The sequence below is a fragment of the Formica exsecta genome, unplaced genomic scaffold (genome assembly GCF_003651465.1).
Source record: "Formica exsecta isolate Colony F162 unplaced genomic scaffold, ASM365146v1 scaffold21, whole genome shotgun sequence".
NCBI classification, from domain to species: domain Eukaryota; kingdom Metazoa; phylum Arthropoda; class Insecta; order Hymenoptera; family Formicidae; genus Formica; species Formica exsecta.
Window position 1 is genome coordinate 4,009,849 of NW_021849398.1, and position 21,192 is coordinate 4,031,040.

A 21,192-nucleotide genomic window follows, 5' to 3' on the forward strand; every position below is an offset into this window, starting at 1 on the left:
TATATGCAAAAAAAAATTCTTTCAAAACGAATTTGCAGTTTGCTAAACAAAGATCACTAGTACGATTGTGTGTGTTCGTGAGTTCGAAAGAATTTGGAAATATGTGAGAGAAGTCAGTCGTATGCAATAAAGTTGTTTTGTTCAGCTACTCTCTACCAGGCAACTTTCATTCACTATTACAATCGTTTTGTTCTGTACTTACTTAGTTTGATGATCGGCAATATAAACCCATCCGCGGGGGTAAACACCGAGCGCTATTACCGAAAATCTCTCTTTCGCACCGTCTCTCTCATCTCTTTCTCTCTCCCTGTCTCGTATCTTTATCGTTCTCCATTCCTTTTCTGGCGCTGACGATGCAACGCCGAAACGGAGATATACATTTGTATACTTCTCACGTTTGCCAAATGTCTGACCTTTCTTTCTCTTTTTCCTGTTCTCTTTCCTCCCGAGTCTTTCACCGTATAAAGATACGATACCTATCGAAAACTCATCAGCTATCACGACTCAATTACTTTGTACAGAAGCAGAGCATGGGATTATCAATTATACTGACTGAATCGTTTATCACTGTCTGTATAATATAAAAGAAATATTAATGTATGTGTGTCGCGCTTTTTTTAGACCATTCAACTGGTTTCTTACATTGAAAGAGATTATAGAGACAATTACACATTTCAAGATATACGTAATTTTAAATTCTAAAACCTAAAAAAGGTAATGCATTTCTTATAAAATTGTAACTCTTTAATAAAATATATCTTTTTCTTTTTTTAATTTTTATCAAACGTCAAATGTTCTCTTCGCGTATCTCAAGTATATAAAATACGAAACGCGTATTGCGTTATCGCAACTCTTGTCACTTTAACACACTTTAACACAATTCAAATGTCCTGCTCCACAATCCGGAATGAACGAATCACGCGCGAAGGGATTTCCAAAATTGGATCTCCCCCTCGACTTTATTTTCTCCGCACAAGAGACGAGCTTTCTCTCCCTGCTTAAATTGGAGCGCATCTCAAGGGAGATGCGCGTGATCCCCTATGCCAGGAGTCGAACGAAACCAAGCGAGAAAAGGTTTGCTCGTCAAAGATACGCTGGTCGATTGGTATATCTCATCCAAAGGTATCGCATAAATCATTCAAACGTTTGACCGTGCCTCGGAATATCGCCGAGGACGGCCTGCTCGTAAAATATCAGGCTTCGCCGTTTTTATTCGGCTGTTTTATGGATGTTCCGCTTGCAACGGTACGAAAACACGGCATAAAAAAACCATATAGGTATATAAGTATATACGCGTGTGTATATATATATATATAAATATATTAATGTTAAAGTATATATATTAAAAATGATGTGCTACGCGTAAACGAGCTGAAATAAAAAACAAACGGTTAAATTAACGACGAAACAAGCACAGATGACGAATACAGGGAAATTGACGAATACATATATAAAGAACCGAAATGAATGAAGGACAAGGTGGTGACAAATGGATAATGACAAACGAAATAAAACAACATGTACGGTACTCTATTGATATACATGCATCGTATCGTAAAATTTTATTCGACGTATAAATTGCATTTGACTCATCCGTCGATCAAGATGTGTCAATTTCTATTCAATTTCTATTTAATCCATATCTCGCTTCTTTCGCAAATAGATACGCTATCTCCTAAATTAATACATATGAACGAGGTACTTGCGAAAGAGCTTTAGCGAGATATTATAGCTACCGACAATCGCATAGTGATAAACAAATTGCAGTCTTACGCGATTGTCAAAACAATGGCGCTTTTCGCGTTGTGTCGTGATCGCGAGATAAAAACCTAATGATAGTAGCGGGAAACACAATAAAAGGTAATCAACTTAAAACACATAGATTAACATAGTTTGGGATGCAAAGCACGTTAAACGCGTTCTGGTGCACTGAGATAGGTGTATGAATATTGATGTACGTGTCGCTTTAAAAAATTCGGCAGGATAAAATTATCTCCACGACGAATATCAACAGCGTATTAAAAAAAAAAATAAACTATAATATACTTAATCTGTATCGAAACCAGCAGTCCGCAAAAAATTATTACAAAAAATAGTATGGACTTAATCTAAAAAAAGTCAGTCACTGCGTATATAAAAAAATACCATTTTTTACAATAGTATCTAAAAAAGTAACGCAAGAATAATTGTTATAAAGTATAATTATGATATAAATATGAGGGGTAACAATGGACTTAACATAAACGAACTACGTCATGCAGGCTTACAAAGTAAACTTTCTGTGAATTACGATAGCGCTAAAAATTCCAACACGACCCAACATTTTACATTTGTTCCACATAAATATGTTAAATTTATGCTTTGGTGTCTTATGAAGCAATCGCACAAAAATGGCAAATATTAGTAAAGTATCTTTTAACGCCATGCCAATGCAAATTATTTCCTTTGAAGTTCACTCTGCCGATTTCATCAAACAACGAATTTACATGTATGTGCGCAATAAAAAAAAAAATAATAATAATAATAATATACAGATGATAATTTTATAAATTTTGGTGATTTCCAACACACAAGACGGGACATAATGTTTCATGCTCATTACTTGACAATACTCAAAAACATTTGTATATAATGTCGTATTTAGTATGTATATATATACATGAAATGTAGCAGCGATTATTTCACTTTTATGGACGGAATCTCGTTAGGAAATACGCATTCAGATTTGTGCGCACGTCTATTTGATCTATGAGAAAATATTAATAATTGGGAACACATTGACTATGATTAACCGAACCGAGGGTAATTCGATATTGTGTGCATGATTTCGATTGCGCGTATGTCGGCCGTCTCGAAGACACGCAAATCGTGGTGAAATTTAGCGGAGGCAAGAGCCTTGAGCCTACTATCCTGATTAGAGAGCGACCTAATTAAAAACTCTCAGACTTGACGAGGTTGTGCTGATGCTTCAGGCCCTCGATCAAATCCATGTGCGGCGGTTCGGTCACGTTAATCTTACGTTCGCGGAAATATTCCCGCCTCTGTTTGTGGCTATCTACAATCGAGGAAACGGTCGCCACGGCATCTCTATCTCTCGTAGCCTCGATTCGATCGTCCTGATCGCTCACCTGGACAATACTATCTGGTATTGGCAGCGGCTTGGCCACGCCGATGCGAACGGTCCCTTTCGGGGCGCCTTTGAGGGCCTGCACGGCCTGGTCCAGTGTTGCGTTCTCTAATCCGATGTCGTTCACAAACAGAAGCCGATCGCCCGGTATTAACTGCCCATCGACCTGTGCCACCCCGCCGGGCACGAGCGATCGTATTACTATCACAGTTTCGTTGGGGTTCATTGGATCCTAGAACCAGGACGAGCGGAAAAGGAAAACAAATTCGATGATTATTACAACTCTTCATTTCTCCTCTATCGAAATTGTGCGAAGAGTTCCGGGAAAAAAATTTCACACCTGATAATCCAAAATGGAGAACCCAAGGCCCCTCTCTCCTTTAACCAATTCGATAATTTGTGGCTCGGAACTCCACATTGCCAGACCGGTCAGCGGTTCCAACGAGCGCGATTTCATTTTGTTTAGACTCGCGTCGGTCACTGTGGCCGTGGTCGTTGTCGAGGCCAAGGAACCGTCCGACTTCGCTTTCACGAGACGATCCATTGTAGGTAACAAGTTCTGCAGAGACCCGCCAAGGATGCTCTACGAGACAACACAGGTTTTCGCGGCGGTTCTTAAAGCGCGACTTAAGGCGACTGACAACTAGAGTTCTGCACGGGCATTCTGACGATATCACTGCTAAATCCGCCCACCCAGTCAGTGAATATAATCAATGAATAAAGTGCTTATAAAAACTTCTTTTGGATAGCGAGCAGGATAACAAATAGCAAGCCCATCTTTTCAAATCGAACAAGTGCAAAAAATTTTTTAAATAAAACAAAGAAAAAATAAAAACGTATTGTTAAAATTAGAATATTTTCTATTACAATACATAAAATCGGGAGGATTCAATTGTTGTTAATAAATAATGTTGGATCACTTGGGTGAAACCCGAATACGGGTAAGGTCTCGGGTGAATCGGGTAAATATCACACAAATTAGAGTGGATACAAATCGGATAGTGAATTAGATTTGCAGAACTCTACTGACAACGCGCAACGCCGTAATCTCTCAGTGTATACTTACTCTAGTCTGAAAAGCGGCTTGGTGTTGAGCGGTGTCGATGGGACAAAGCGGATCCTGCGAGGCGATGTTTCTTCCGCAAACCATACGAACGTGTATAGGTAACTCTTTCAACACGCTAACCACTTCCATGTGATTGATACCCAATAAGCGGTAGCCGTTTACCTTCAAAAGAGCACGGTATCGGTTTCAGACGCGTAGTTTGAGAAAGAGGGAGAAAGCTCTCTGTCAAGCGCTTTGAAAGAAAAACGCTCTATAGAGTTAGCTTTTCTAAGAAAAGATACGGAAATTCGATAACCTCTAGTAGCTCATCGCCAGAGCGCAGTGTGCCGTTCTGCCCAACGGGGCCCTCCGGCAAGATCGAACGTATATAGTGATGAGGCCTTACTTCCTGGCCATTCTCCACGTCGACCGTTCCCTCTAAACTGATCCCGAGACCGCTCCCTTCGGCGAATTTCTTCAGCTGAGCGACCTATTCGAATGAAAAAGAAAAAAGAAAGAAACGAAAAAGACTTTCTTTCTCTTCATCCTCTTCGATCTGATGAAATTGCGCGAGATACTTACCACTATCTCGGTGTCGGGTCCGACAATCTTTTGCCATTTCGCCTTAATAGCCGCACGAATTTGAGGCGTAAGTTCGCTCGATGGATCGCTCAACAAAGCTTCGACATTGGTTGCCTCGTCCTGCTCGTCTGATGTTCTTAAACGTTCTCCTTCTTGCAGAATCGCGCTGTCAACGGTGGTATGAGATTCGCCTTCGGGTTCTATTTCAGTGGTGGTTTCTCCATCCTGAGAAAAAGTGCAAATATAGATTTAATAATTTTCACAATACAAATGAATATAACGTGATTCTAAATTTTATAATTACAAAATTTACATGGAACAAGCGCACAAGTTTTCAAGAGAAAAATTGAAATATAAAATTTTTAATAAATATATAAAATTGATCAAACATTAAGTTAATATAAAGTTATATTCTATTCTTTACTAAAGTACGTCCAACTGTTGAATAAAGAAAGAAAACGTACCGCGCTCATGGGAAAACTAGGTAGGCTCGTAATCGACGGGGAACTCGGCTGAGGTAGTCTCAACTCGCTCGCGGCGATCGCTTGCTGAAGCTGCTCGAACTTTGGTCCACGTAGATATCGCTCCAAGCAAAGGTTCACCGTTTGCCCTGTACGCCTTAACACTTCGACAGCCTCGTGATTAGTGTAACCCTGCAGGGAATGCCCGTCCACCTCCACTATACGATCGTTTATTTGGATCATTTTGCTTAAGTCAGCCGCGCTACCCTCGCTAATGCTCTTAACGAAAATGCCAGAGAGCTCCTCTGCAAAAACGGAAAGTCTTTATTTACGGAGTCGCGAGAATCTGATCATCCGATTTAATTGTATCAACGGCGCCATTGCGCGATTATCTCTTTTGGGATACTTCAAATATATTCCATATATGTACACATGTAGACTTTAGTATTCTTTTAAAATGCCGAAAACACTCAGAGTAAAAGAAGAATATCGAACGTCCATTACCTTTTTCGCAAACATATCCAGCGATAGTGATGCCAAGGCCATAAATATCCTTCGTAAGATTGACCGTGAAGCGCTCCATCTCTGGCAGTGAATTAATATCGAGGGGCTCCATGGTAAGCACCGGTAGATCTTGGAGCTGCACCGGAAGTGGCACCGCCGGTATAACTGGCATCGCTCCAATTGGCATTGGGTTGCGTACCACGTCCATGATGAGACCGGGTCTTGCCTGAGGCAATGAATTGTTTTACGTTTCGCGATTCTTTCTGATGATGAAAATACGATTTCTTCCAGAAGAAGGGCATACAAAGGGAGAGGCGGAGGGGAAAGCAAAGTCGTAACGCGAAATTACGATCGCCGTTTCTCTGGCGCAATACACTCACGTGCATTTCAATGTCGGATTCCTGCGAGTACATGTAACCGTTGTCGTAGCTCGTGTCACCCCCCTGCACATGTCGCATATTGTAGCTTTCCGGTACACTGTGCACCAAATGTCTGTCCAACTCGTCCGGATCCCCCAGGATTTTCGTAGGGACGATCGGGGCGTGACTTCCGAGAGCCTGGAAAGATATCAGGAACGAGAAATTTTATGCGTCCCAACGCCACATTCGATTCTCTCTCTCTCTCCGTTTCTTCCTCCGAACGGATTTATATAAAAATAAATACAACATCTAAAATGCGATCCCTGTATCGTGCGCGACAAGGGTATTTTCCAGGCTTTTGAACTCCCAAGCGCGTGAAAATTTTCAATCCATTCCAGTAAATAAAACATAACTATAGCTAGCTTTTCCGTAAATCTTGTAGAATTTTCTCGCAGAGATTAAAGCGGGGATTGTGTGCCATGAAATAATAAGTAACGTTATGTATTTTAAGCATGTATACAATTGCAAAGCGCGCAGTGCACTTTCATTTTTACTCTATTTTCGTAATTAAAGCCGAGTCTCTCTCCCTCGTCGAAAGATAAATTAATTAATATTTACCGTTATACATATATAGACAGAAAAAACTTTTCTGGTTATTTGTGGGATAATTTTCGGTCCATCGAAGATTAAAGAATCATATTCGAAGTGCGTCATTAATGCTTTATTTTCAATGCTCGTTTTTTTTTTTTATTTTTACAGACGTCGGGCATCATCTCACGCGAATACGAATTTTATCGCACTTCACTTCGCACCAGCGTGACAGGCCACGAGGGAACTTTATCAGGGGCCTCAACAAGTGATATTTACAAGTCGACAAGTATCAGGGGACGGCTTGTTACAACCCTTTAAAAAAATTCACCGGGAGAGCGTTTGTGTGTATTTCGTAGCTGGTAGTAGAACAGACAGGTCGCTGGCTGTTTAATATTCGCGCGAAGAATGGCTGGCGGAATTATACGCGGTGCGGGATATAAATATCGATCAGAGGTGCGATAAAAATTGAAAGACCGTGGCAACTCTGGGGCTTTTTTTTTAACTTTGGAAACGAGAAAAGTCGAGTGCACTTTTACATTTTCCACCTTTATTTGCTTTCGTCGGAGGAATGAATAATAAAGTATCCTGTTTCCACAAATATGCCCACACATTTAATGCACATGATTCGATTATTGTAATTGGAAATAGACGTGTGCAAAAGTTGATTTATTAGACCTTGCGTTTTGCCATTGTCTCTAACGCACGTGTCGTTTATCGTTTGTTAAATGCTAAATGCGGTAACGATTCATTTGTTACAAAAGAGATAAATTCAATCCTGCTTTAGTCAGATTTTCAATTTTAATATGCGGCGGCAAAGTAATTTCCATTTTCCGTAATTCTCTGAGCATATGATAAATTCCGAGAGTTCGTCCATCTCGGGATGATGGCGGTTACGCTTTGGAATAATAGAACCATCACGTATATACGAAGTATCCGGGGATATTATTTATTATCCCTGAATTACAGCTTGTTCTCTCAGTCGCCGTGTTCACGATACGCAACCACTCCGGGAATTTCGATATATTTTCCCTCGCGGCTTCATCATTTTTCCGGGTCGAAATTTTGTTGCTATTTTTAACTTCTCAATTTTTCCACGTTTATACATTGTAGAGGATTTCGATAGAGGTTTAATTTATATAAAAATCGAGCTCCTACTATAGCTTGTACCTCAAATAATCGGGAACGGGAAGTAAGTGAATCGGGAAGTAAGTGAACAGTTTCCCATATAAAGGTTTAAAAAAGAAGCTTTCGACTAAAAAATTATAAGCTGAATAGTTTCAAAAGAGGGTGATTTGACTTTTTAAAGTATATATTGAGTTGAAAATTGCGATCGAAAAATTTACTCGGACTTCCTCACTTCTCCGCAAAATGTGCGAGATCCTAGCCACGAATCTCGCGATATTGATCGGCGTTCAGCCATCGCCGAATTAGTAATATATCGTCGTGATGGCTTGCAATTTAACACAATTTCGTGCGTGAACTCCGACTAGATCCCCTAACTCGCGATAGTACACGCGTATAACGGAACCCTGACAATGACGTACGCGAACCACGCCGTACCATCAATCTCCGGACACGACGAATATCTTGAACACCCGTATCGGAATTTAATGGTTTACGTTGCGCACCTCTAATGCAACTACTTTAGATACGTAGAGTTACAGAAATGTTTCGCGCGAGCTGACTGACAATTACTTTAAATCTTCGCTTCCGCAGCGCGAGCAGGATTACACAATTCTTGTGGAGAAATAATGCAATCTGTTAAAAGGCCATTGCAAATTTATCAGCATATTTCTATTTTTTTCGAACAAAATTCGCTATTACTAAGTATAAAATAAATATGATAAATATGAATCTTAGAGCTTTAATTTAAAAAAAAATATATATTTAATTTTAATCATAGTATTTCATGTTTTATATTTTATCTGATTATCTCCAAGCTTCTGAGTCGTTCAAAAAAAAAAAAAAAGCAAGAGAGCTCATTAACGATAATATAGTCGACTGATAATTGAAGCTACTTACAATCAACGCCGTAGGCGCTTGGAGCAAATAAAAGACCAGTCGATATCGCTGATAATTAGTCGTGATTCCGAACACGAAAAAGAGAGAGAGGGAAAGATAGAGAAAGATAGAAAGAGATTGTGTAAAAGTACCTGATAATCCGGGGAAGTTGGCTCCACAGGTCGTGCGACAACAAGCCGCACGTGAGTGCCCGATTGTCGTAAAACCGCGGCAACTTGTTCGCTTCCCATCCCGCGGAGATTGACATCGCCGATCTGCAATATGTGATCCCCGCTCTGGAGCCGATTATCCTGCAAACACACAATGCAAGAAGTATCGATTTAATTTCCGCAACTGTTACTCGGAGGGCAAACATTGATGTTCCGGATTTCGCTCGCCCCGCGCTTCTCATTTCCTCGTTTGTTTCTGAGCGCCTCGGGATACACGTTCATCTCATGTAAAAATTAAATCCATAGATTTATATTCGCGTTACGCATGCATTACGAACTTGAATAAATGTAGCGTGAGAAATTTAGTACGAGAGAGGAAAGAAAGCGTGGGAAGGATACAAGATGCACGCGACGTCGTATGATTAAGTGAGCAACTTATCAAAAGTTAAGCCCGTGATTAATGAAGGAATTTACTTGTTAAGAGCTAAGTCCATGATAAGAAAAAAATTATGTCAAGATCATGATATATTCTAATTAATACTGATTGTCTTAGATGCGTAAAAAATTATTTTATCATGTGTCACGAAAAAAGAAATTTACGAGATTATTTAGTTTCTCGAAAATTTGAATGCTTCGGACAAAAGATATTAATTTTTGATTTGCTTACGCGATCGGCAACACCTCCTGGAAGAATGGTTTTGACGACGACGCCGGTGCTACGTCCGCCGATAATACCGAATCCAAGACCGCTGCCATCGTTGATGAGGTTTATCACTTCAACTTGAGCCCATTCCGTATTCAACTGCGAAAGAAAAGATTGCAAAGCCGTTTAAAGACCCGTTCTTAAAAAGCTTTAATAATATTCTCGTATATTTTATTCTCGGATGATTGGACGATACAATGGAATCTAAATTGTCAGAAAAGAGCTCACGTTTACATTGAAATTTTCATTGGAATCAGCGAACATCTATTAATCAAAGAAAATACCAAAGAACAAAAGCAATCTTTCTCTTTCTTCCATTTTAATTTTAATTTTAGATTGATCATCAGCAGTATAACTATTCCAAAAGTACGCTTACCTCTCACGAATATACATAATGCAAACTTTTGAAAGTTTAAAATTTTTATGATATTGGCAAGAGAGAGAGATTATTTTTAATAAAAGATTATCTTTGATAGTAAATGCGAAGCACAAACGTATTCCGTAATATCATTCATTTGCAACAATTTCAGAGCGATCCTTCTGCAGATGTATTTTTCGCAAATACATTTTGTACTTCGTACGCATCCATAATTCTAACAACCATAACTTATACCACAAAAAAAGGGAGAGAAAGAAGGGTAATGAGGATAAAGTACGATGAAAAATAAGGGTAATGATGGCGCACAGCATCTACCCTACCGTGGCATATTTTAACGAACTTAACGAAACGAACAAGATTATTTGGACTTTTCACTAACAATGAGAAATTCTATTTGTCATGTCAACATATCTCACGTAAAGGTTGACTTAATTTAAACGGTTTCCTTTCTTCTATTAAAATATCCTGAAGCTTTCCTAGGGTAATTTTATTTATTTTCGATTATTTCTTAAATTCTAAAATTATTGATTAAATTGCGCACAGTTGTTAAATATAAAAGTATTTAAATATATAAATATAATAAATAAAATATACATAATGTTTGTATTTTTATATGACTATATAGAAATCTTGTATATGTGTGAAATCCATATGATGTTTTCTTAATTTTTAATCAATAGTTTATAATTTTTGTTTAAAATCAATACAACAAGTAGAAGCGACGCACTAATCTCTGCTGGCAATATATATTAGGTCATTAAATTTGATTGGTTCTCCAGAGTTTGCTTCGTTATCGTCCACGGCCACAATTAACGAGCTATTTAATATTGATGTTCCGATTTCCGATAGAGCTCATACAGAGGGCACAATAGCTCATATCTTCCGGGGGATGAATCGTAGCCAAGATTTTCAATCAATTTTTCATCGCTCACCTGCCCGGGTAACTCGATATTGTGGTATTGTCGAAGAATTAATGAGATTTAATTGTGCTAGGATTTCTGCTTCCGTTCATTCAAAGCGTACTACGAACACGATATTAGAGCACACTTATTGCGCGGAATAATCTTTTCAATTCCCTCGAATGCTTTAAAAATATACGAAGAGATGGGGAGAGTCACAAGTAGTAGACGAGGCTGTTCGTTATCTCCGAGGCAAAGTTTCAAAAGCTGGCACGACCCGCCGCGTTCTAATTTATTATGAGCGATGCACCGATATACTAGACAATCGGTCGGATTTAATTAAAGCGTTTTTATCGCCGGTCACATTTCTTTCTCGGATTAAAGGGATGCGAAGTTATTGGCTCGTTACAATGTCGATTCGATAAATTTTTTATAATCCGGTAATTGGTCCGTGCAAACAAGGATTATATATATGTGGAACAAAGCGGACGTACACATATCGCGGGATTCGTTGAAAATCCATGCTCTCTCTCTCTCTCTCTCGCGCACGCGCGCGCAGATTAAAACCGGAAGCTGCACTGAGAAACAGAGAGATCGAGAGAGAGAGAGAGAGAGAGAGAGAGACGAAAATCCATGCTCTCTCTCTCTCTCTCTCGCGCGCGCGCAGATTAAAACCGGAAGCTGCACCGAGAAACAGAGAGATCGAGAGAGAGAGAGAGAGAGAGACAAGACCGAGGGTGATTTACATTGCGGGTGTCGTACAAACGCGCGCGTGCGCCCGCGGCGTATATTTTCACTAATGAAAGATTAAACACGCAGCCGTACATGCGCGCTTATCGTTAGCGAAGCAGGAAATTCGTTTGAAAGAGATATGCGACGGCGGCGGCTCATACTCCAGACTCTAGTCACGTCAACGTCGTTAAAGATACAGGATGTTCTTTGGCCGAACTTCGAACTATATCCGATAATCGTTTCTCACACAGCTCGAAATTAGTTTTGGGATAAGTAGTAAAGCTCCATCGCGGGAGCTCCGTTGCTGACGCGGTCCGCAACGACGTCGGGGTTACTTTTCCTCGTCACAAAAGCGGAAGAAGAAACCGATAATCAATCCGTTAATGCCGAATATATATATTACGCTCTGCCATTCTCTCTATTCTTATCTTCAAAAGCGGAATAATATAAATTCCAACGATATTTTATACTTTAATTAATTCTATTTACTATAACTCTTTTTCTCTATCCATATCCTACATAATTTAAAAAAAAAAAAACTAGTTATACTCTAAGATATATTTTTTGTAGTAAAATGATGAGAATATTTTTTTAAAAATTAAAAAAGAAACTGGTTATACCCTCAGATATATTTTTTGTAAAATGATGAGAATATTTTTTAGAAAAAATACAAAATGAACTGACAGACTACATTACATCTTTAATTTAAATTACATGTTACACATCAGTGAATTTCGGAGGAACTTCCATATAATATACGAGACAAGAGACATTTTATTATTGAAATGATTTATAAAACATTGAGCGTATTGCAAATCAAAATTATCAATCTAAATCTGCCAAAGAAATAAATTTAAAAAACCGGGAAACGTATTTCATTTAATTAATGCAGATAAAGCAGGTAATATTATATATAATTGGCAGAGTAAAGTTTTACCATCGATCGACTTTTATTGACAGCACCGGAAGGGTTCTCGTCTATAATCTTATTATTATCTCCGAGAAAGTCGCCGACCTTCGCCGATCAATCGAGTAGATAGGTATAACATTTGAATGACAATAGAAAAATAAACACACTGATAGATATGTACGATCAAATAACTTGAGAATTCGCTGGTAAAATCGTCTTTATATGCACGATTCTCGATAAAATTAACGTATGACATCCAATTCGACGCATATGAATTTAAATCTCTTAATATATTTTTCATAAATACAGATAAATATTAAAAATTGTAATATTGTATAAACTTCGTTTTCTGTGATTATCGCGATTTTCTTTCACGAAGAAGGGAAATAAAACGAAATGTGAAATAAAAGAGTTAATATTTTAAACCATGTTTCATTTAAATGCCTGAATTTGCCTTATTTATGAGTGTTCTCACCGTTAACTGATATCGCCAATAAATAGACTTTTGTGCAAACTTTGAGCAACGGAAGTGTGTTAATCTGTATATCGTTCCATTTTCGTCGGATAAAATTAATTGGGACGGAACATCGAAAGCCAGATACATACACATACTCACACACAGAAAATCGTAGATCTAATTCGGACGAGAAAAGTGTCAATTTGTTATACGATTAAATGTTCCATCGAAATGGCATCGCTGTGAGAATAACGATTCCACAGTTTCTCACCAGTAATGGACAATAAATTTTAAAGATCACGCAAACCTTGCCTGCAGAAAACCGGTATTGCCCGGAGGGCGTCAGCGAAACTCTTTACCGATAATTCTATTTCCATCGCAGCCACCCGCCGTTGCTGTTATCGCGCCCGAAGACACGAGGAGAGGAAGAGGGCGGACAAGGAGGGAAAAGCGAATGGGCCGCCCAATTTATCTACGATTGAAAAAAAAACCACTTGATCTAGATATATCGAATGTCGAGAAATTGGGAGGAATCGCTACGTTTCGTTCGTTCAATGGCTGATCGAAAACTCTCCCGATAATCAATAGCTTCGGAATAAACTACGGCAATTAATTGTTTAGAATTGCTCTTCAAGATACATCCAATATAAACACGTTTATATAACATATTAATTATTATTTTACATAAATATAATAATATATTAATGTAACGTGTTAAACATATCGTTGAAAATATTGTTTATCTAGCTGAAATGAGTTAATAATGTTAATAATGTTTTTGTAAATATAAAATTATTAAATGAGTTATTAAAAAAAGGAAGAATTAAAAGCATTTTATTGCATATTCATTAATTGCTTGATTAAATTTTTAAAAATAGACAATGGTCAAGTAGACAAGAAACTAAGAATAAAAAAGTCCTAAATATTCTCTTAAAAATACAATTTAAAAGATATAATAATATTTCATAGAAAAATGCTACTCAATATTTCTCCACACACGAGAGATGTCCAACAATAGATATAAGATAAATATTATTGGCGAGAAATGTATTGCCTCAAGATGCCGGCAAAGCTGTACCAATAATTCTATTTCCGTCGTAACCGCGCCGCTATTCCTATTATCGTAACAAAAGCTAGAAGGGGAATAAAAAGGGAGGTATGTCACGTGGAAGAGTGCCTAAATGAAGCCAATTATGCCAGGGCTATTGATCGGGATTTTATCGGCGTGTCGCCACTCGAACGACTCCAGCATAAATATTTCTTTCGACCGGTAATACCCTCGAGTCCGAGGGAGACTTTGCAGAATTTGCCGTATAAGACGATCTCGTGATAGCACTGGCTTGAGGATAAAATAAGAAGGCTGTTGAAAGAGGAGCGTGCTTATTAAGAGGCAATGAAGAACATCCTTTTACACGGAAAAGTATTCAGCACAATAGTCTCTGCGAAGAAGGAAGATCCCAGGAATCTTTCGTTTCAGCGAAGGAGAAAAAACAAAAGAGAAAGAGAGAGAGAGAAAGAAAACGTGAATTGCTAAATTGGAGATAAAATGTACGATTTCGTGAGGAGAAATATCAATATTTATAATATAGTCATTTTTGTATCTTTAGGATAATGTGTTGATTATAAATAAGAAAGAAATATAAGGAATTTTAATAAAATTTTAGGATATTTAATTTAATTCAAATTATATTTTATAATATCCGAAAAATCTCCGACTGGATTTTTCTTCAATCAAACAGATATTAAAGTTTGCTATTAAGAATTGATATCCTACGGCTCCACTCGCAGCATTGACGCGAATCGTCAACATTATACTACAAAGTGGACGTAAGTATGCAACAATATTAAAGATCAAAAGAACAATTGCCAATTATAATATTATAAGCAACGCGTCGCACCAAGAAAAGGTGCGAAAAGTTCTAAAAAAAAAAAAATAATAATAATAAAAAATTAAAAAAAAAACGAAAAAACGACGATCTTGAATCAAGAAAAAAGAGAAAACAAAGCGGCAACTCACCACCATGTCAGAGCCACTCTTGGAGGCGTCGCTGACGGCGGAGGGACTCCTTTCGATAACGAGGCCTCCAGGTATCGGTGTCGAGGTCGGCGTGGGTGTTGGTGTATGCGTGGGCGTCGGGGTCGCCGCCGAAGTGGTGCTGGTCGGTTGGCTTGACTTCGGGGTCGGTCCCGGTGTAACGATGGTGGACGACGCTGACACCGATTGATCCTTGTCGGAACTTGTCTGGTTGTTCCCAGCAGCGGCACCGCCGCCACCGCCAACGATGGACGACGCTGCTCCTGCAGCCGCTGTCGAACTCGAACCACCGGACAATTCATCCGTTGGCAAAGAGCTCCCAACGTCTATCAATAGTAAGTATACGGTTCCACCCATTATTTAACTCCTTCGAGCGTAACGTGCCATATATCATATCGACGGCAATAAATAAGAAATATTGCAAACGCGATACTGTAACTTTTCAGAAAAATTACTTGTACGATAGAATTTTCTTTTGTGTATCACAATTTTCTGTGTATCAATTGTACACAATAGGAACAAAAGATTAGATATAAAGCATTGAAAAATAATTGAAAATGACTGAAAATTTTAAGAAATGCATTTGCAATATTGTTTATTGATACCGTCAATACATGACTTCTATCAGTGTCAAAATAGATCCCGATATAATTTATTTATATCCAAAGAGCTCCCGATATATGCCAATAACGTACACACAGTTCCGTTCATTATTTAACTCCTTCAAGCATGACGTACCATATAACGTATAGCACCACTGAAAAAGATTGTAATCACGAAATTGTAAGTTCTCAAAAAATTACTCATACAATTATTTTCTTTCTGTATCAATTTTACAACAGAAATAAAATATTAAAAATGTAAAATTATATAAATTAGAATTGCAATGTTTTTCTCGGGCACTATTCGTAAGATAAAAAATGATTACAATTAAAATTGCATTTACGATATTTTATTGATACCATCGATATATAATTTCTCTATCGATGTTAAACTAGACAATTTATTCAGTTGCAAAAAGTTCTCAAACGTCTATTGAGCTATCACAAAGTTCTTCTTATTAATTAACCTTTCAATAACTAACAATCTCCTTTGTTTCGTGAAACAACTAATTTCGATAAATTCTCTAAAATAAATTAATATGAAATGCAGAAATATGCAAGGCTAACGCTTGCCATGAAAGAGTTGATGTCGTTCGAATTTCGAATTAACTTTATGAAATTGTTAACACATTTATATGAAATTCCGTTGTATAAAATAATAAAAGTTAACATTGTGGTAAAGCGACATTTTCGCAAAGAGACTGCGTTATTCGCATCGCGTACACGCATGGACAATCTAGCACGAGTTTGCTGTTCCATATGCAATGACCAAACCAAAAAAAAGTTACCCAAACTAATTTAACTCTGCACGACGTGGGAAATTCAACGGAAATCAAAATTTATACTGACACGGATACCGTTCGTTGAGAAATTATCATATAATAATTTTAAACAATATTTTTTTTTTTTTTGCATGCACGGCATTGCTTTTGGCTTTACTTTTATAAAGATTGTATAATTGCAAAGAGAAAATATGTCTGGATAAAAAAAAACAAATTTGAAAAATCTATATAGAATATTATAAGTAATTTGAATATTCTGCGGTAAATATTGACCCTTTACACTCGAATTTGTGTGCAACAAGGATTATGTTATTATTCGACACAAAATCTTCTTTGCAAATCGAAGGTCTTTGCAAATCGTATAAAAACTACGAAAAAGATTTCAATTTTTAATATAAGCGAATTGGCAAGATTATGGCAATTACCTTGGGTGCTTCTTGCTACGACTAACTCAACCAGACCACGGGCCTTTTGAAGAATCGAGATCGCCTGTTCATGAGAGATGTTCGAGTCTAAAGGCTGTCCATCGATCGCCAATATTTGATCACCTTCTACCAATCGACCGTCGCTGAAAACAAAAATGTCTTAACTCGATATATATCGTCTATAATGGAGCGGGGGAAAGCGCATTTCATGAACGCTTCGATCAACGTACGTGAAAATGGTATAAATCTCAAGGTAAATAAAATAGATTGCGCTGATTGAGTGAATAGATTTAGCATTCGTGATAGACGCAAAATGGCATACGCGGCAATCAACTGTATTGTCTGCCATTGACATTTCCGGCCGTTGCGCGCGTTCGCTTTACGCATTTCGAATTGGGTCGCTAAATAATCAAAAGGCGATCGATAATCAACTTATTATCTAATAATGCGATATGAATACACGCTATGCAAATACACGTGGCGCTCGCACGCGAGACGATTATAATTAGGTTGCTTTACGGGGGTCATCAATCGCGCGTTATCAGATCGTTGCAATTTTTATCTGCGCCAGGAGAGAATCATTACAGAACTTTGACACTCGTGATCCCTTCCTTCTCCTCCGATTACTACGGCGTTGCAAACCGCGTGTAATTACTTGATGCTCGTTTTAGGATTCTTTAACGACATCTATTAAATTTCCAATCTCGTTTTATATAGCTATTAAAGAAAGATATTTAAAAAAAAAATCTCCGGTCGCGGGTCGTACTATCAACGAGAAATTACAGCCGATACTTGAAACTTTATCCCATTATCCTACATGTATCTATGCGTATAACGCGCGGATTATCGTACTTGTATAATATTTGTATAACATTGCAATATTTACATATTGTATCGCGCGCGAGATTTTGTTGTTACGTTCAGAATAAGACGTCGCATGATATAATATATAACGTAACGTCACCCTAGTATGATATAATACCTGCTTTGTATCACAAAACCTGCTTTTCTTTTTCCAATCCTGGTGATTAAATTTTTAGTGAAATCGCCAGCGAAACATTTTTGCGACGTAAACAAATAGAATTTGTCGGCAACTCAATTCACATCGTGCGATTTTTTGTTAGTTTCCTCTTCGAACATGATTTGCATCTCATATTAAAAAAAAAAAATCGTCAGAATTTTCAAAAGTAAATGTATGCACGTCGTTTAAGGAGAGATGAGATTACAATAAACGCGAATGGTAGATAAGAATCCGTAACTGCGGATTCAGTAGAATCATCTATATGTATATATATAAAACAAAAACAAAAAAAAAAAAAAAACATTTATGTTACTCGAGAGGCAAGAAAAAAGAAAATGAAGATACGAATAGATGGACAGACCATATACTTCAAGTGAATGCACCACAGATTTCCATAATACGAGACTCTCATCGCGCTGTGTTCTCATTGTTAGATTCGGTCGTCAAAAGATAGCGGCATATCGATGCCGCTTGGCTGAAGTGGAACAAGCCGAGCAATGTCGTACGAGCGTCCGCAATCTGTCGAGAAATCCGAACGACAATACGACGGGCGAAAGGCTGAATCACGGAGACAGTCCGATAAGGGAGTTTTGACAAGCGGCGAATCGCCCGATATATATCTGACTAATTAAATTTCTCCGCGAGGGTCTTGTGTACGACACGAAGAAACTATAGTTCGCGCGGAGAGTGCACCGTCTTGTAAGTCTCGTAAGTAATTAAATCGGCTCGAGACTGTGCTATTTAAAGCGTACCGGAACATTTCCTTCTCTGTATCGTAGATGCCGGAAGCCGAAATAAGAAGCGTCATAGCTGCTCGAATGGAAGGTAACGGATATAGAAAATAACAGGATCTTGCCCAATTTAATTTTAGGAATGCAAGTGGAAATTCTATCCCTCGGTTGCCTCATAAAGTTGAAATTCATACATTCTTCGAGGAATACTCTATGTGTATCTTACACGGAAATAGCAAAGTGTTCTATTTTCCAGACTTGCAAAGTAACACGTGATAAAAATAAAATTTCTCAAATATCTTAAAGAAACCGTATATTCAGGTAACAACCGATTTTTAAAAATTTTTAAATTGTTTTCTTAATATTTTTATATCTGACAAATATACAATATGTAATAAATTATTATTATTATTATTATTCGTAACAAATGAACTCTTAACTTGTGTAATCATCTCAGTTTACGTAATATACAAAAGATACAAAAAATATCGGCAAAATAACAGGAAGAAATATGTTGTATACAAAGAGAAAGTTTCAAAGATCGATGAAACTGCAGAGTAAGAGTCTCTTTCATTGTGATAACGCTATCAGAGAAACATTATTATCTCCTATTGCTTCCACGTGCTGCCGTCGTTTATCGAGTAGTGTATTCTCCGCGACATTTGGCATGGCACGCAAAGCTACACACTACGCTATGGCATTTAATGGCACGATAGTGGTCGGGTTACCCAATTTCCGTCAAAGCGAATTTCGATGCCTGTGCTGTCGCTAATGATATACAGACTCGGTTGGTTTGGTCACGGTAATCTACGTCTCGATTTTCTGCGGTTTGAACAGGCGCCTGACGAGATCCGGTATCAACAAAAACATATCCCTAATTACATGATGTACCTTATGGAACGTAATCGTATGATGTCATCGTGAAACGTAACAACTAATAGAACTATATTCTCATGTATTTAAAGACGAAAATAAAATTCTGAAGAAACTATTCCGACTCGAAGAACGCGTAACACGTTATAGGTATTATATAAAAATAATGAAAAATACAATTTAAAAAAAAATAAAAATTGGATTATTAAATTTATTATCCATTTTTTATACTCTTAAGTTAATAATAAATATCCATCTCTCTTATTACTATCATCTCGCGTATTATATACGGAACGATATAACGAACGTTCTTTCCAAGGTAGCGTGCAAGAATGTTACTGGGTCATGCAAACATAAATCTAGAACTGTATTAACATGTTTCGCAGAAATTTATTTACGAAATTTATTACTCGCCGCTAAATTGTTGCTAATTTTAAGTTAATTTAATTTGAAAGTATAAATTAATTTAAAGTTTTGAAAAAGGAAATAAAAAATCTGCACAATCTGTGTCAAAAGAAGTTATTATATAAGAAGTAATAAAATATGCTCTATAATAATAAATTCAGATGAACAGCGAAGAAAATATAAACCGATACTATTTGCAGGATTTCTGATAAAAATTGGATTATTAAATTTATTATCCATTTTTTATACTCTTAAGTTAATAATAAATATCCATCTCTCTTATTACTATCATCTCGCGTATTATATACGGAACGATATAACGAACGTTCTTTCCAAGGTAGCGTGCAAGAATGTTACTGGGTCATGCAAACATAAATCTAGAACTGTATTAACATGTTTCGCAGAAATTTATTTACGAAATTTATTACTCGCCGCTAAATTGTTGCTAATTTTAAGTTAATTTAATTTGAAAGTATAAATTAATTTAAAGTTTTGAAAAAGGAAATAAAAAATCTGCACAATCTGTGTCAAAAGAAGTTATTATATAAGAAGTAATAAAATATGCTCTATAATAATAAATTCAGATGAACAGCGAAGAAAATATAAACCGATACTATTTGCAGGATTTCTGCAATAATAAATATCTAAAAAACAAAATAATAACGATAACAATATTTACCATACGATAGAGAGAAAAACAAAACTTATTAAATTAAAAGTACAAATAAAACATGAAACATATAAACTCGCAATTGCAATGCGAAGATATTAAAAAGATAGCAACAAGAAAAAAATACGAATTATTGATAAAGAAAGTAACCAGTAAATTAATAATCATACTTTGTATTAGACTTTGACAACCTCTCCGAGTAAAACAAAGTTATCATAATGACACTAATAAAAATTTCCTCGTAGCTCACATAAAGTATAAAGAATAAATGCGAAACATATATATATGTAAGACGCAAGAGCGATTGAGTTAATGCAGGAGACAGCCCTAGGTACTCGACAAAGAGTACATAGAAACGCGAGAATGGCGGTTCTCGCTCGCTAGTGTGTTCCAGTACCCTGTAAATTATGAATGAGACGGATCTAGCGAGAGTCTTGTGTACCGAGCTCTCAGATTACTTTCGCAGCGCACCCACGCCTCAAAGTGTACGAGGATAGTAAGGGTCGTGGAGGATGGACACACCGTCGGTGTTCATCCCAACGTAGGAAAACATCAGCTACAGCTAAGCTTTAGTACAGCGAAGCGCGGAGAGTTTTAAAGCCGTCTTTTAACGTATGCGAAGAGAGCGAACGGTACACGCCTACACAGATACATACACACATAAAGTATAGTATCGTAAAATAAAAAAGAAGCACACCTCTTTTTTTCTTCTATTTATCGCACAATGT

At 37.3% G+C, this 21,192-nt stretch overlaps 1 protein-coding gene across 3 annotated transcripts in view; it reads right to left on the bottom strand.

Annotated features, from left to right (window-relative positions):
* The window catches only part of LOC115234941 (inaD-like protein), a 93,707-nt gene that overhangs the window by 36,382 nt on the left and 36,133 nt on the right, over positions 1-21,192 (bottom strand). For all 3 annotated transcript variants that reach the window (XR_003883962.1, XM_029806364.1, XM_029806363.1), the window contains exons 6-17: positions 16,765-16,907; positions 14,938-15,281; positions 9,508-9,642; positions 8,823-8,981; positions 6,100-6,276; positions 5,720-5,945; positions 5,219-5,520; positions 4,755-4,979; positions 4,489-4,662; positions 4,194-4,355; positions 3,468-3,710; positions 3,129-3,359 (exon numbers count right to left, since the gene is read on the bottom strand). Coding sequence is in view for 2 of the 3 variants with exons in the window: in XM_029806364.1 (XP_029662224.1) it covers positions 3,129-3,359; positions 3,468-3,710; positions 4,194-4,355; positions 4,489-4,662; positions 4,755-4,979; positions 5,219-5,520; positions 5,720-5,945; positions 6,100-6,276; positions 8,823-8,981; positions 9,508-9,642; positions 14,938-15,281; positions 16,765-16,907 (2,521 nt within the window). In the remaining variant the exon portion in view is untranslated. The remainder of the gene's footprint in view (positions 1-3,128; positions 3,360-3,467; positions 3,711-4,193; positions 4,356-4,488; positions 4,663-4,754; positions 4,980-5,218; positions 5,521-5,719; positions 5,946-6,099; positions 6,277-8,822; positions 8,982-9,507; positions 9,643-14,937; positions 15,282-16,764; positions 16,908-21,192) is intronic.